The sequence below is a fragment of the Squalius cephalus genome (assembly GCF_949319135.1).
Source record: "Squalius cephalus genome assembly, chromosome: 21".
Lineage (NCBI taxonomy): Eukaryota > Metazoa > Chordata > Actinopteri > Cypriniformes > Leuciscidae > Squalius > Squalius cephalus.
The window spans coordinates 20,651,512-20,665,749 of NC_137142.1; the positions used below are offsets into that span (position 1 = coordinate 20,651,512).

General features: G+C 37.0%; 3 protein-coding genes across 4 annotated transcripts in view; 1 reads left to right on the forward strand and 2 right to left on the reverse strand.

Annotated features, from left to right (window-relative positions):
• The first annotated feature begins 5 nt into the window (after positions 1–5).
• On the forward strand, positions 6–10,424 carry cyp17a1 (cytochrome P450, family 17, subfamily A, polypeptide 1). Of its 2 annotated transcripts, XM_079856085.1 has the most exons (9): positions 6–69; positions 5,409–5,686; positions 5,911–6,049; positions 6,159–6,388; positions 7,192–7,278; positions 7,458–7,667; positions 7,748–7,917; positions 9,615–9,718; positions 9,792–10,424. In XM_079856085.1, the coding sequence occupies exons 2-9, from the start codon at positions 5,441–5,443 to the stop codon at positions 10,064–10,066; spliced, it is 1,461 nt and encodes a 486-aa protein (XP_079712211.1). In that variant the 5' UTR covers positions 6–69; positions 5,409–5,440; the 3' UTR covers positions 10,067–10,424. The 2 variants fall into 2 exon arrangements, with proteins under 2 accessions (XP_079712211.1, XP_079712210.1); XM_079856084.1 differs by lacking the exon at positions 6–69 and having other exon boundaries at positions 5,310–5,686.
• On the reverse strand, positions 2,790–4,343 carry borcs7 (BLOC-1 related complex subunit 7). The gene is made up of 5 exons (XM_079856358.1): positions 4,180–4,343; positions 3,864–3,926; positions 3,732–3,775; positions 3,409–3,429; positions 2,790–3,322 (listed from the first exon to the last, which is right to left on the reverse strand). Exons 1-5 carry the CDS (start codon positions 4,309–4,311, stop codon positions 3,271–3,273), a joined length of 312 nt encoding a protein of 103 aa, XP_079712484.1. The 5' UTR covers positions 4,312–4,343; the 3' UTR covers positions 2,790–3,270.
• Positions 10,425–10,649: 225 nt separating the features above from the next.
• LOC307149809 (uncharacterized protein) overlaps positions 10,650–14,238 on the reverse strand; it is a 46,796-nt gene continuing 43,207 nt past the window's right edge. Inside the window, exon 13 of the mRNA XM_079856375.1 lies at positions 10,650–14,122. Coding sequence (XP_079712501.1) covers positions 13,389–14,122 — 734 coding nt within the window. The 3' untranslated portion in view covers positions 10,650–13,388. The remainder of the gene's footprint in view (positions 14,123–14,238) is intronic.

The window sequence follows — 14,238 nt, forward strand, 5'->3', positions numbered from 1 at the left end:
CATTACTCACCGCGTATCGCTGCCTCTCTGCACCACGATGACACACCAACACGCTCTATGTGAACTGCTGTGAGTACATATGCCTAATGACGGACGTTGGTTTTAACCAACCCGGTAGCGTATGCAAATTGAGCCCGGGTGCATCCAATGACATCGCGCGAGATGTCGGAGGAGAGGCGGTGCTATCGGCCTTAAACCCGGTAGTGGGTGTTTCCAAAGACCAATCAGCGGGTAAAATGAGGAGTACCTAAAAGGTGGGAGTGGTCGCCGACGGCCAACTGTATCTAACCATTGAAAATACTGGCCAAAACATCGCATTAACGTACTGAAATTTCGGGGTTAATTCTGAAAAAGAAGAGAGAGAGAGAGAGAGAGAGAGAGGACAATCGTTTGATGGTTTTACTAGTGTAAATCATACATGAGGAAATATACAATAAATTAACCGAACAGAGTAGACCGATTCTCCTTATATTTGTTTGTAAGCGCGTGTGCGTCTCTGCCAGATAAACAAACTCGCAACGCCTTCTTCATGCGTTCATTATATGTCACATTCAAAAGCAAAGAGTTTGTGATGTTTCAGAAAATGAAAAAAAGAGGAAAATGAGGAAAGAGGAAAATTAATATACATTAATATTGCGATTGTTTTCTTCATTTGTCTTTATTCTGTAACTTTTTGGATAGACTTTAAATTGGATATGAAAAAACAATATATCTATATTTTAATAGCTAAATTTAGAACTACATGATATTCACACACACATATATATATATATATATTTAAATATTATTATTATTATTTTCAAGTATTTTAATACATTTTTTCACATAGAACGGAAACCAGACACTAGTCCAAAACAAATTAATGAATAGAATTCCTTGCATATGTAGAAAATAGCTAAAAAATCTAAAAATGACCAAAGGAGATCCGCACACGAGAAATAGGCCACAAAGCTCATGTAAATGTATTGTCCAGGGGCCACAAATAAAGTGCAAAAGTGCAAGGTGCGCAAAATGTTTTCGGGCTCAACACTTCATCAGTGCCATGTGTTTCCAAGCATACACTACCGTAATCATTATAATACACCTGCCACTGACTTGACCACCAAATAGGTAAACAAAATACAATAATACATATATATTTATATAGCAAAACCCAGTTTACCCAGTATTTTGTTTACCTACATGGTGGTCAACTCAATGTCCGGTGTATTATAATGATTACGGTAATAAGCCTGTAAATGAACGCAGGTGTGTTTTTTGGCTTATTTCTCGTATGCGGATATCCTTTTGTCATTTTTTTAATAAGTTTATTCACAAAATGAAATAGCACAAAAACATCTTTGAAATCTCAAGATGTTTATGGAAACCCTTTCAATTATAACAAAACTAAACCTTAATACAAATGTAAAACTGCTGAATGTATGTAGGCTCATGCAAATACACATTACGTTTGAGTGGAGTTTAGTGCGCATCTTTCTTGCTCTTTCCTGTTCTGGGAAACATTGTGACATTGACATTGTGTTGGAAATCAGTTTGTTTATGAATATATTGAATATGTACAAAATAATATATATAGACTATAAAATATTGAAAAACTATATCATAACCTATTACCTTCATTTATAATAGGGCCATCATTGCATCCTTGTAGTCACTAAACCATGCAAACCTGTAATCTCCCCAGACTATTTATTTGCTCTTTAATAATGTGTTTGGCTGCTGTTTTGCCTATAGAGGGAGCCAAAACCCTAACAACAACGCATATTGACTATTCGACTTTCTTTTCAAAATCAGTACCACCTGAATGACAGTCAAACGGAGCAACGTAAAATGTGCAAGAGGATGTTGCAGATTTGAAGGGCACAACACGAATACAACCATGCTTAGCTCTGTAAATATTTCTAGTTTGCTTTATTATACAGTGTCATATTTAGAAGGAAAACTGGTGTTTTGCATAGATTGATAAATTAATAAAGATAAAACTAATATGGAAATATTCTTAAATGAGCGATTATCATTGTGTGAAAAAGCACTCAATGTTGCTCTGGGCGATTTCTATGTACATTCCACATAAATCAAAGTAAAGAATATTTTGTAGGCCTATATATTAGGTCATAAGACATTATCCTTTTGAAAAACTCATTCTAATAAATCAAGACTTGCCTTTACACAAGCTCTTGGCAGGTGGCAAGACTACATTAATATAGACCTTGGTTACTGATAAGTTGAACTATGGGAGGTACAAAACATTCTTTCCAATTCAAGGTCACATGATCCTGTGAGTATGAATGGGCAGATGTGCCAAGAGCAAGACCATTTAACAATGACTTAAAATTAACTTGCATTTATTATAACTGTTGATATTGCATGACCAGCTATTTTTCTCAACACTTTTGAATGGTTTTTATAATTTTCTTGAAATATTAGTTTTGTTAAAAAGTTATGTAACTGTCAACATATTATAAATGCAATGTTACAATACAATGTGTTACAATTTTGAAATCAGTATAGTTTTTGACCCTATATTTCATATATATATTATATATGCACAAGTCTTGCAGATAAGAGTCAAAACTTTGTTGAAGTAGATAGTTATGCTCAAAACCTTGCTCTCGGTCATGGACATCCATCTGCTTGCCCTTGCAGAGGAGCTGCTGATATTGCATGTGGGATGAACGTTATCATTTACCCCCGTGTTGGACATTCAACAAAGGACACATTTCATCCATTTACCATAGTTTTCCACATAAAGTTGCTCCAAGCTAACACACAATAAAGAATTAGCAAAATGTGCAGAAACAATTATTTATGCCATTTTATACAATATATTCAAATATAGCGCAACAACAAATAAATTAACAAGAAAATACAATTTGTACAGTATGTGTGCAATGAATTCAAGATCTAAAAGTCTAAAAGCAAATGTTCTTACACAAATGCATGCTTAAAAGATGAGACAAAAACAGTGCAACCTGTTTTGACATTGTACTATCATTTCAAAAAGACAAATATGAATACTGGAAATAGTCTTTCACAGAAAATTCTTCACTTTAAGGTATTATGCATGTTTTGCATGAGCATCCAATAGCAGGCCATAAAAAAAGAAGAGGAGGATGATGACCTGTGCATTTTCTAAAAGAGCAAATCTGCTATGAAATGAGCCATCATCTGCAGTCTCAAATTATGATGTGATCTACTGTTAAAAAAAAAAAAATCGATGAAAGACCAGAGTAGAGGCTATATCCACAGCTTGATGTTAGAAGAGCTCCATTATTTCATCAAGTGTCTTAGCTGGTCCTGCAGGTTTTTGGAGTGTTCTACACTGTGAACGACATTAAACATGAAGAGTTATTGAAAGTAATTTTGTATAGATTTTAATTAAGTAGGCTAAATATTATATATACTTACTTCTTTTGAATGGCTTCTTGCCTGGATTTAAGAGGTAAATAAATATATTAGACAGACTCTGATATTTAGGAATTCATTTTGGGACTTACATAGAGACAAAAAAGGTTAACTTAATTTTGTAACGAAATTCATACTGATGCCATCGTTTACTAGTTTTACACCCGTTTACACAACGAATACAATTATTTTATGCATTTACAGCCTTAGGATCTAAAGGTGTTTAAAAGAGTCACAAGATGCATTAGTGTATCCAAACCTTTGACTGGTAGTGTACAAGATGATAATGAAGATAAATGCAGTATGCAATACACATATATACTTACTGATATTGCAAGTGGGTCGTTATAATAGACATTTTCCGTAGACTCTGTAAGAATAAAGATACTTGAAGAAGTTAAATCTGCTTTACTAAATAATAAATAATAATATAATAATTAAGCTTTTATATCACATACATCTTCAGAATGCAGAATGGCATCTTCTTGAATAACCATATTTCTCGCTGCCTGACTGAGTAGCTGTAAAGTAGAAGGGACCGATGCAAATATTAATATTAATATGAATTGCAATAATACGGAGCCTTGTCAGGTTGCGTCCTAAAACCCAGTGTCTAGACAGCATGTCTGAACATTATGACACCGAATGTTTGGGCCTATGCTATCCAAAAATGTCTAGGAAGCGTAATAAGTTGAGGCTCGCCGGTGTTTATTGCTATAAGAGGAAAACAGTTACAGAAACAATATCGCGTTAGAAAACGTTTCGTATATTTACTTCTTGGCTCCGGGATCCTTTCAACACTTGACGGGTTAGAGCGATCACATCTCCACTGCAAGAAGTGACTTTATCAGACAATAAACCTTTAACAGATTGACCAAAACGCGACTGTGTCTCGGAGGAAGCCATCACTGTTTTCTACGGGTCCTGGAGAGGGACAATTTAAAATGTGAACGCGAATGACAAAGTCTTTGACGACACTGATACAAGAGGATATAGGTTTTTAGTTACTATGAAAATTATATCTAAGAAGAGAGCTCTTCCGATTGAGTCGAGTAAAGTCACGCATATCGCAGTTTATTTGGCACATTTATTTTTGTGTTGTGAAACCAATCAAATATAATCAATTATTTAACATAAAAATAATCTAGCATTAAACGTAGCAAATTTAAAAACATCCTGTGTTAATACTGTTACTCGAGTTATTATGAGGAAAAAAATATTATTTTAAGATTGTATTATTCATTCATATATTACGTTTATAAACCAACAAATAGACTATATTTTATTTATTTCTAGTTACTCATTTTGTTAATTTTAATGCTTGTTTAATGTTATTGTCATAATGTTATTGAAAACCCTATAGAAAATTAACAGAAAACAAGACATCTTCAAGACAAGTCCATATAAAGTTTAGTTTGACCTATGTTCATTTTCTAAAGTTTAACCACCTCCGTCCTTGACCATTTATATATATATATATATATAAACATAAAAGATTTGTTCAAGATTTTGCACCCTATTTTGTGGAAAGTGGCATTAAATGCACAGAAGGCTATCAAATAATGCAGTAGTAATTGCTGGCAATGAATATTTTGGCAAGTATAGGCTAATAGAAATATAATTCACAAAGTTATGCTAAAAGTTGAATAGAAAGGTTAAATTGCAGGAAAATGACCTTTATTTAGATTAAATAAGATTTAGATTAAGACCTTAGATTAAAGAGTAAAATATCAGCTGTGCTCACATGTGCACTTTTATGCATCTTTGAATATGGGGATCCAATCAGCAGCTTTGTTGAAAACAGCCCCGATGACCTGAAGCTAAACTATTTCAGGGTCAAGGAGGTGGCATTGAAGATTTTGCATAAAAGTCTCCTTCGGCTTGCACACACGGGCAGTGCTGTTTTGGATATAGAGCTGGTGGACACTTGGTTGAATGTATACTGACAATGTCTGAACCACTCATCCTGCCATGGCTTCTCTGTTCATGTCTATTATCTGCAGTAACTCTGGCTGTGCTGTATCTCAAAAAGAAGATGAATGGATTTGTGCCAGGGAACAGATCTCCTCCAAGCCTCCCCTCGTTGCCCATCATTGGGAGTCTCCTCTGCCTTGTGAGCGACAGTCCTCCACACATCTTCTTTCAACAACTGCAGAAGAAATACGGAGATATTTATTCCCTCATGATGGGCTCCCACAAAATCCTTATCGTGAACAACCACCATCATGCAAAAGAGGTCCTGATCAAAAAAGGAAAAATATTTGCAGGGAGGCCACGAACTGTAAGTAAACTGCTTTAAATCACTTTCATCAGCAACTGAATTTCACTGCACTTTAAAAAAATAAAAAATAAATTGTTGTTTCAATTTAAAAAGTTAGTGTTCATGCTGCCTTAAAATTTTAAGTTTAGTCAACTCAAATATCAAAGTTGTCACTTAGTACAACTTCACATATCAAGTTGACTAAACTTTACAGTGTAATAAGGCTTTTTATAAATTCCTTAAAGGTTACAACAGACTTGTTAACTCGAGATGGGAAAGATATAGCATTTGCTGACTACAGTTCCACATGGAAGTTCCATCGGAAAATGGTGCATGGAGCTCTTTGTATGTTTGGTGAAGGTTCAGTTTCTATTGAGAAGATAAGTGAGTATCACTGCAGCTACACAGCAGCCGACATGATATTATACAAATATGTAAAGAAGGTATAAAATATGTATTTTACAGAACCTGCTATTCAATTGTTCTTCTAAAGTTTGCAGGGAGGCGAGCTCTATGTGTAAAGTGTTGACTGAAACCCAGAACAGTGCTGTGGATCTGGCACCGGAGCTGACGCGTGCCGTCACAAACGTGGTGTGTGCTTTGTGTTTCAACTCCTCATACAAACGTGGAGATGCTGAGTTTGAGTCCATGCTCCAGTACAGCCAGGGCATCGTGGATACAGTTGCCAAGGACAGCTTGGTGGATATTTTCCCATGGCTGCAGGTGAGATTGAATTCAATATGTGTCTTATAGCTAAAAGAATTATCAATTTACACTACAGTGCAAAAGTTTGGGGTCGGAAAAGATTTTCTAATGTTTCTAAAAGTAGTCTTATACTCACGAAGGCTGCATTTATTTGATCAAACGGAAAACTAAAACGGAAAGTAATATTATGAAGTATTATAAAAAATACTGTTTTATATTTTAATATAATTTAATATAGGCTAATTTAGTCCTGTGATTGCAAAACTGATTTTCAGCAGCATTACTCCAATCTTCAGTGTCACGTGATCCTTCGGAAATCATTCTAATGTGCAGATTTGCTGCTCAAGAAACCTTTCTTATTATTATGTTGAAAACCGTTGTTCTGCTTAATATTTTTGTGGGAATAAGGAAGGAGGGTTTTCACAGCGATGTCATTGAAAATAATTTTGGGTTCCCCAAACAAAAGTTCTTATTAAAAAAAAGAAACATATTTTTCTTAGTGTAATGAACATTTTAATATAACAGAATAAAATTTATAGAATTTTATTAGAACTAATCAGACTCCACTATAAAGAACCTTTTGTGGAACGGGAAGGTTCCATGGGTTTAAACGTTTTTTTTGTGTGTGTGTAGAAAGTTTAAACGAACAGCATTTATTTGAAATAAACCTTTTGTAGTAATTTAATTATTAATAAACATATTCATTTCTTTAAACTTACTGACCCCAGACTTTTGAACAGTAGTGTACATATTAAAGTTATGACACTCAGATGTTGCAACTGGTTTGTTAACTAAAATAACTATGTATTCCTTCCTTCAAGATATTCCCAAATAAAGAACTCAGAATCTTAAGACAGTGTGTTTCCATCAGAGACAATTTGCTTCAAAAGAAATATGAGGAACACAAGGTAAAAAAAATACAAAATATTCTGTGTAGTCTGTAACTAACATGATATCATAAAAGCTGCATGAATAATAATTATAAAACAGTTTTAGATGAATGTAGTGCTGCAAACAGCAGTTTTCATTCAAGTCCGTTTAGAGAAAAAGCCTCGCTCAATTCCCTGGGATTTGTCTCCCTCTACAGGTGGATTACAGTGATAACGTCCAGCGGGACCTCTTGGACGCACTTCTGAGGGCCAAACGCAGTTCAGAGAATAACAACACCAGCTCTCACGATGTTGGTTTAACTGAAGACCACCTGCTCATGACTGTAGGGGACATCTTCGGTGCAGGGGTGGAAACCACGAGCACTGTATTGAAATGGTCAATAGCTTACCTTGTCCATTATCCACAGGTAAATAAAGCTCACAGCTGAGCTGGCTGTACTGAATTAATTCATATTTTCTTGTAATGAAACATTGCATTTGACATTAGGCGCAGAGAAAGATTCAGGAGGAGCTAGACAATAAGATTGGAAAAGACAGACACCCTCAGCTCAGTGATAGAGGGAATTTGCCTTATCTAGAGGCCACTATAAGAGAAGTCCTGAGGATCAGACCCGTCTCCCCACTCCTCATCCCTCATGTGGCGCTCCAAGACTCCAGGTAATAACAGTAAGATTTAATAGTAATAATAATAATAATACTTTTATTCAGGAATAATGCATTTAATGGATCTAAAGTGACAGTAAAGACATGTATAATGTTACAAAAGATTTCTATTTCAAATAAAACTTTCGATGAATAGAAAGAAATTAAGTATTAAGTTTTCCAACGCTGATAATAAGAAATGTTTCTTGAGCAGCAAATCAGCATATTAGAATGATTTCTGAAGGATCATGTGACACTGAATATGTGTAACATGCAGTCAAACATGAGACTCAACAAACCTAGCCAGTTCAGATATTTCATGTGTTCTAGCTCAAGCACACCTGGTGCAACTAATGAAGCCCTTGATTAGTTGCATCGGGTGTTCTTGAGAAAACACCTGTTTTGCAGATCTTTGCTGCTGTGAGGGATTCTATCCAGGGGGTTGAATAATTTTGAGACTGCAGAAGTAATTAAAAGTTTCATTTTAAGTTGAATTTAGGGAAACAACTTGAAACATTTGTTGTGTTGAGCTATTTCAATTACTTTTGTTTGATTTGTTCATTGCAAACAGCTGAAAGTCTGTAAATTTTGCCAATAAAACTTATTTGCAATGGAGGTTGAATAATTTCGATTACAACTGTATATTATATGCATATGTTTATTTAATGAACATTGTTTGAAACACCCACAATAGGCGTTTAAATGTATTGAACCCATTGAATAAATGTATTGAATGTATTTAATGTTCACATAAAATACTTTAGAGTCCAGAGGCCGTATTCACAAAGCATTTTATCTTACCACTAGGAGTACTCCTAAATCGCACTAAAAGATTTTAGCTAGGAGTTTTCTCTTAAAAGTTATTCACAACGCCTTTCATACCTACTCTTAGTAAAGAAAAATGACAACTCCTAAACTAAGAGTGAGTCTTCGTTGCTATGGATGACATCATCACTCATGCACGAGCTTGACTGAAGTGACCACTTTGATTGGCTGATGATTGTAACGCGGGAATGATTCAAACACCTCCCCTACGATGATGAGTGACAGGTGACAGGTCTGAGAATGCGTGCGCTACACAAGTAGTGCGAAGGACGGAAGATGATGAATAACTGAATAAATAGCCTAAATGAATAAAGAGTAAGGCAAAACAAATAGCCTAGTAGCCTAATGAAACATATGGATTGATGCAATATCTTTGCAACATTATTGAATTAATCTGTCACTATATGCCTATACACTATATACGTTTGCAAAGAGAAGAACATTTTAATTTGATTCACAATGAAACGTTACAATTAGTTTACATGCAATGAGTAGCCTAGTTTTGGTTGTTGTTGGTGGCGTTATTGCATCCCTAGTTATGCCTACGATGCAAAATTGTTCCCTCGCGATTGGAAGCTCCTGTAGCCGCCGCATACGCATTTCAAAACATCGCAACGTGAAATGCCACAAAAAGCGGTTTGTGAATAGGTCTTAGTGAGTTAGGAGTCCTCTCGACTTCTTTTAAGCTGTCCCAGGCTTAGGTGCTACTTTTAGGGCTAAAATGCTTCGTGAATTACTCTTAGTGAAAAAAATTAGGAGTCCTAAAGTTAGGAGTGACACGCCCATTATTTTTAGGAGTTGCTCCTAAATTCGCCAGTTAGGAGCTACTTTTAGCCTTAAAATTCTTTGTGAATACGGCCCCTGATTTCTTCTCTGCTCACTTATAGTGTGGGAGAATACACTGTGCAGAAAGGGACCCGAGTCATTATTAATCTGTGGTCTTTACATCATGATGAGAAGGAATGGAAGAATCCTGAGCTATTTGACCCAGGTGAGAATCTGTAGTGACATCTAAAATGCGTGTGTGTCTGTGAAAGTTACCAAAACAGTGCATCTTCTGACAGGCCGATTTCTGAACGAGGAGGGTGATGGTTTGGGCCTCCCATCGGCCAGCTACCTGCCATTCGGCGCAGGAGTACGCGTTTGTCTCGGTGAGGCCCTGGCAAAGATGGAACTCTTCCTCTTCCTGTCATGGATTTTGCAAAGGTTCACGCTAGAGATGCCCGCTGGCAAGCCTCTGCCCGACCTCCAGGGCAAGTTTGGTGTGGTTCTTCAACCTGAGAAATACAAGGTCATTGCTAAACTAAGAGCAGACTGGGGAAAATCCCCACTAATTTGATTTTTAACACGAACTTAAAAACTTTTAAACACAGACCTACTTAGTTTTGAGGTTGTTGATCAATGGTATATGATTTTCGTTCATGTCATCAATCTACATTATATCAGCTTTTTTTTTTTATAATCGTGTTTAATGGTCCAAGTCCTTGTGGAAATCTACATTACCCATGATTCTGCAAAGAAAGCTACACCAGAGAATGACATCAATCTCCCTACACTCTTACTTAAATAGCTGTGTGTGTGTGTATACTGTATGTATGCACTGTTTCTATAAACATCCAACAACATTTTATATTTATCCACCATTTTTATTTTAATTATGCTGTTAATACTTCCCCCCATTAAAGTGAATTAGTGAGTCTTGTATCTTTTGCATTTTTTTGCATCAAATCAAAGTTTGCAATGTTGTGATTCACCTTGTAGCTGGTTGGCTTGGTTCGTGGTTTATAACTCTTTAACAAAGACTTTTTTTAAATGGGTTAGGGTGAATGGTAAAAATGAATGGTATTGAATGAATGAATGGTAAAAATACTTTACGGAATGAAGAATACAAAAAAACTAACTAAATCACTCAGAAATTAATTGGCATTAATAACTTTTTTATTTATATGGAACATTCTTTGATACTCTTTAATTTGGTTGAGTCTTCTTATAAAATGCAGAAAATACAGTTTTATATAAAAAGAAAGTGACTACAGATACAAAACTAAAACGTAGTACCAGGCTTAAATCAAAGCTTAAGAAAAAAACATCCAATTGGCTTGCAAAGCCTTCGTCACCTTCAAGCACTCACACACTCACCGCTCAGTGTCAAAACAGTGCAATGACAACTTATTTAAGCAAAATGAACATCTCATTCACAGTGAGCTATCCAACATAGTAACTCAGATTTCCACTTTTATTCATATACCTTTGGTCTCAAACATCAAAGGACGAGTAAAAACAATGGAGACTAAAGCTACAGAAAGAACGACATGAGCATCGTCGCCGCAACAGATGACTTGAAATCCTCACTGAACTGACTGCATAACCTCAAGATTTCCCTTAATCGGTCAAATATTTTGATAAATGCTTTAACTATGATGATATAACTGGTCTAAATAGTTCAGAACACTCAATATTTGGATTACTGCTACATAAATGTTTTTGAAGGCATCATGTCTGTGTTGGAATCTGCCTCCCAAAACCATTTTTGCCAGCTAACAAACGAGGAACCTAATTTATCAGCCACATCACGTTTGAAAGAAAATTAGCCACCATTTACACAGGAACACTCTGATCTGGAGATCAGCAGGGCCGAAAAGCCATCTGTGCCCAAGCTAAGACTCTATTAAAGGACGCCTAACTGCTAATCCAAACCAAAGGTCAAACAAACACAGTGGCCTGAAGAACGATCCACTTAAAGGAATCCACTATGACACTCTCACTCTCTCACACACACACACACACACAGTCTAGGGAATGCAGTGAAGCAGCTTTGGACAGTCTCACCACCACAGAAAAACAAATCTCAATCTCATCATGAACCCCGACATAAGTGCTACACTAGCATGACAGTAACCTTACCTGATCTGCTACAATAAAACGCACATTAAAAGATAATTTTATGTAATAAGGCCTATACACAAGTTACTGTTAGTGGTGCAAGAGTTCCCTTACAGTGTTAGGATACAAAAACAATTTTAAAGCACTATGGGAGAGTACAGAATAGGAAAAAAAAATTTAAGGCAAAAAACAAACATATCTATGGAAGGCTTATCAAGTGATCCTTTCAAACAAGAAGTTACCATTGACCAAAAGGTTCACTCATACTGGCCATTAATTATTTTATGCAGAAATTCTATGACACATGTTCTGTTCTCTTTAAGGCATATGAAAACTACTTGAATCAACAAAGGCACCTATTGTAAATGTACAAGCTGGGTTCGATCTATATACAAAGGTATTTTCAGCCTTCATTTGAAGAGTCTTTGCATAATGAACTTAAAAAATGTATTACTATGTGGATGAAGTCAGTTTTTGTTTGTGGATCTATTGAGTTCCTGCAAATAATCATGCAAAATATTGGATAGAGCCCGAGACCATGTCATACAATGATGAAACAAAATGGCAACCATACCCTGCTAGGAAGGGAGCATGTTCACTTATTGATACAAAAAGACAAAAAAAAAAAGCGAATTATTTTCCTTCATTTTTCTGAATAGCATCATGCAGATACTCCAGATACGCAATAAAGACAAAACACAACAACAACTGAATATTAAAGCTCTGAAGTGTTAGCAGACTGCTCAGTGGCTGTCTTTTCCATTTTTTTGTGCACAATATAATCTTTTAAGAGTACAATATAAACAAATTAATATTAATGAAATCTGAAAAATGTCAGTCCATTAAAATTCCACCTCCATTCCCCCTAAAATTTTGATTATTTTTAGGTTCATAAAGAGATAGTAAAATAAATCCATATGAATCAAGCGGTTTAATCCAAGTCTTCTGAAGAGACACCATCAATTAATATGATTAACAGATCTAATTTAGGTTTTTATTCACATATAAACATTGATAAACGAAAATACAGTAACAGAAGTTCAAGTGTACTTGCTTGACACATAAGAAGCCTCATTGGTTCTTGCTGAAGCTTGATCGGTTGTCACATACCAAGCAAGTACGTTTCAGCTTCTGTTTACCATATTTGATGTGCTCCATGTATGTGCATATGGAAATATAATTTTATTAACTTTTTAAAGCGTCATGGTTTCGGTGGAATGGTGTTTGGTAAAATCTCTCAGGCTTCATTAAAAATATCTTCATTTGTTTCAAAGATGAAAGTAACTAATGACAGAACTTTCATTTTAGGGTAAACCATCCCTTTAAGTATTTAAAAAGAATATTAAAAGTACGAATTCAGGAGCAAAAAAACAAATCAATATCCCCAGACCTTGAGTGCCAGCTTCATCTCAGGAGGCAATCAGCCCCCAAAAACTGACAAAAAGCCTTAAATCTACAGGCGTGTCACACAGAGCTCGATAAGGCTATAAACGGGAGAATTTCCCCTGTGGTTTTGATCGCGACCTCTCTGTGAGGCAACAGACCTATTAACGTCTTTAACAGATTACCCAATTAATCCATAAAACCGTGAGGACTCACACATTAACGCCCTTTTAAAACTCTCTTGCATGCATGCACACACACGCGCGCGCACACTCGCACACACACACACAAGAAGTACACCCAAAGTGACATAGCTGACAGTACAAACTGATGTATCTTAAGAAAGTAAAGGGAGACAGCAGTCTAAAGTAAGTCTCTGCTGGAACTGGTTGTGCTCAACTCTGGGGGTCCGTGTTGTTGCCGTGATGTGGACCGTCCTGTTCGTTGATAGTGTGCAGATGGAGGCAGACTGGAGGTCGCTGAGGCTCTCTGTGCTCCAGAGGCGTGTCTGAGGCAGCCAGGCCCTGCTCCTCATCCCCGGGACCCAGAGGAGGGCTGCTGCCGCGGGGGTTGCAGCTATCACAGAAGTCCTGCTCCTCGAGCTCCCCTCCATCCATATGCCCCACAAGCTCTTTCATCTCCTCCTCTTCCTCTCCGTCTTTCCCCTGGCTGCACACGCATACCTCAATCCCAGAGTCGCCCGTAAAGCGCCGGTGGCGCCCTGGAGTCTTGTCTTTGTTTTCGGGAGAACAGTCTTCTCCGGGTTCGGTCAGGTCCTCGCTGGAGCTGCCCTGTTTGACTGGGCTGTGTGAGGTAGCGCACGCCACCTGCTGGAGCTGCCCGTCGTCCTCTAGGCTGAGGTACTGTGGTTTGTGGGCGTTTCTGGCAGGGCGGTGTGTGGTGGGAGAATGTGGCTGCTCTACGCAGGGTCCCGGGGAACAGTTCTCAGATGCAGGCGGGGCAGTGGGGCTGCACTGCAATGGAGGACAGTGCTCATCTGGTAGTTCAGAGCACAGAGGGTCTGAGCTGGTGGGCTGGGCTGGCTGAGAGGCACTGTATGGAGGTGGGGGCGTCGGAGGTCTGTTTTCGACTTCCTCGTATGCGGGTAAGAGGTAGCCAGGCAGGAACCCTGGAGAAGAGGAAAAGAAGATGATTTTGACAGCATTTGTTGACTGACCACTAAAGCACACATTACTTTCCATGAATAGATCTACTAATTCTACGATAAACAGATTACTTTCCGAT

Bases quoted from the DNA above. Each gene is read 5' to 3' on its own strand.
- borcs7 (XM_079856358.1), bottom strand. From the start codon at position 4,311: ATGGCTTCCTCCGAGACACAGTCGCGTTTTGGTCAATCTGTTAAAGGT. The intron at 3,927-4,179 runs GTAAATATACGA...TCTACTTTACAG, and splicing joins AAGGATCCCGGAGCCAAGAA to CTACTCAGTCAGGCAGCGAG. The intron at 3,430-3,731 runs GTAAGTATATAT...TCTTAAATCCAG, and splicing joins ACGACCCACTTGCAATATCA to GCAAGAAGCCATTCAAAAGA.
- cyp17a1 (XM_079856084.1), top strand. From the start codon at position 5,354: ATGTCTGAACCACTCATCCTGCCATGGCTTCTCTGTTCATGTCTATTA. The intron at 6,389-7,191 runs GTGAGATTGAAT...CCTTCCTTCAAG, and splicing joins ATATTTTCCCATGGCTGCAG to ATATTCCCAAATAAAGAACT. The intron at 7,279-7,457 runs GTAAAAAAAATA...CTCCCTCTACAG, and splicing joins AGAAATATGAGGAACACAAG to GTGGATTACAGTGATAACGT.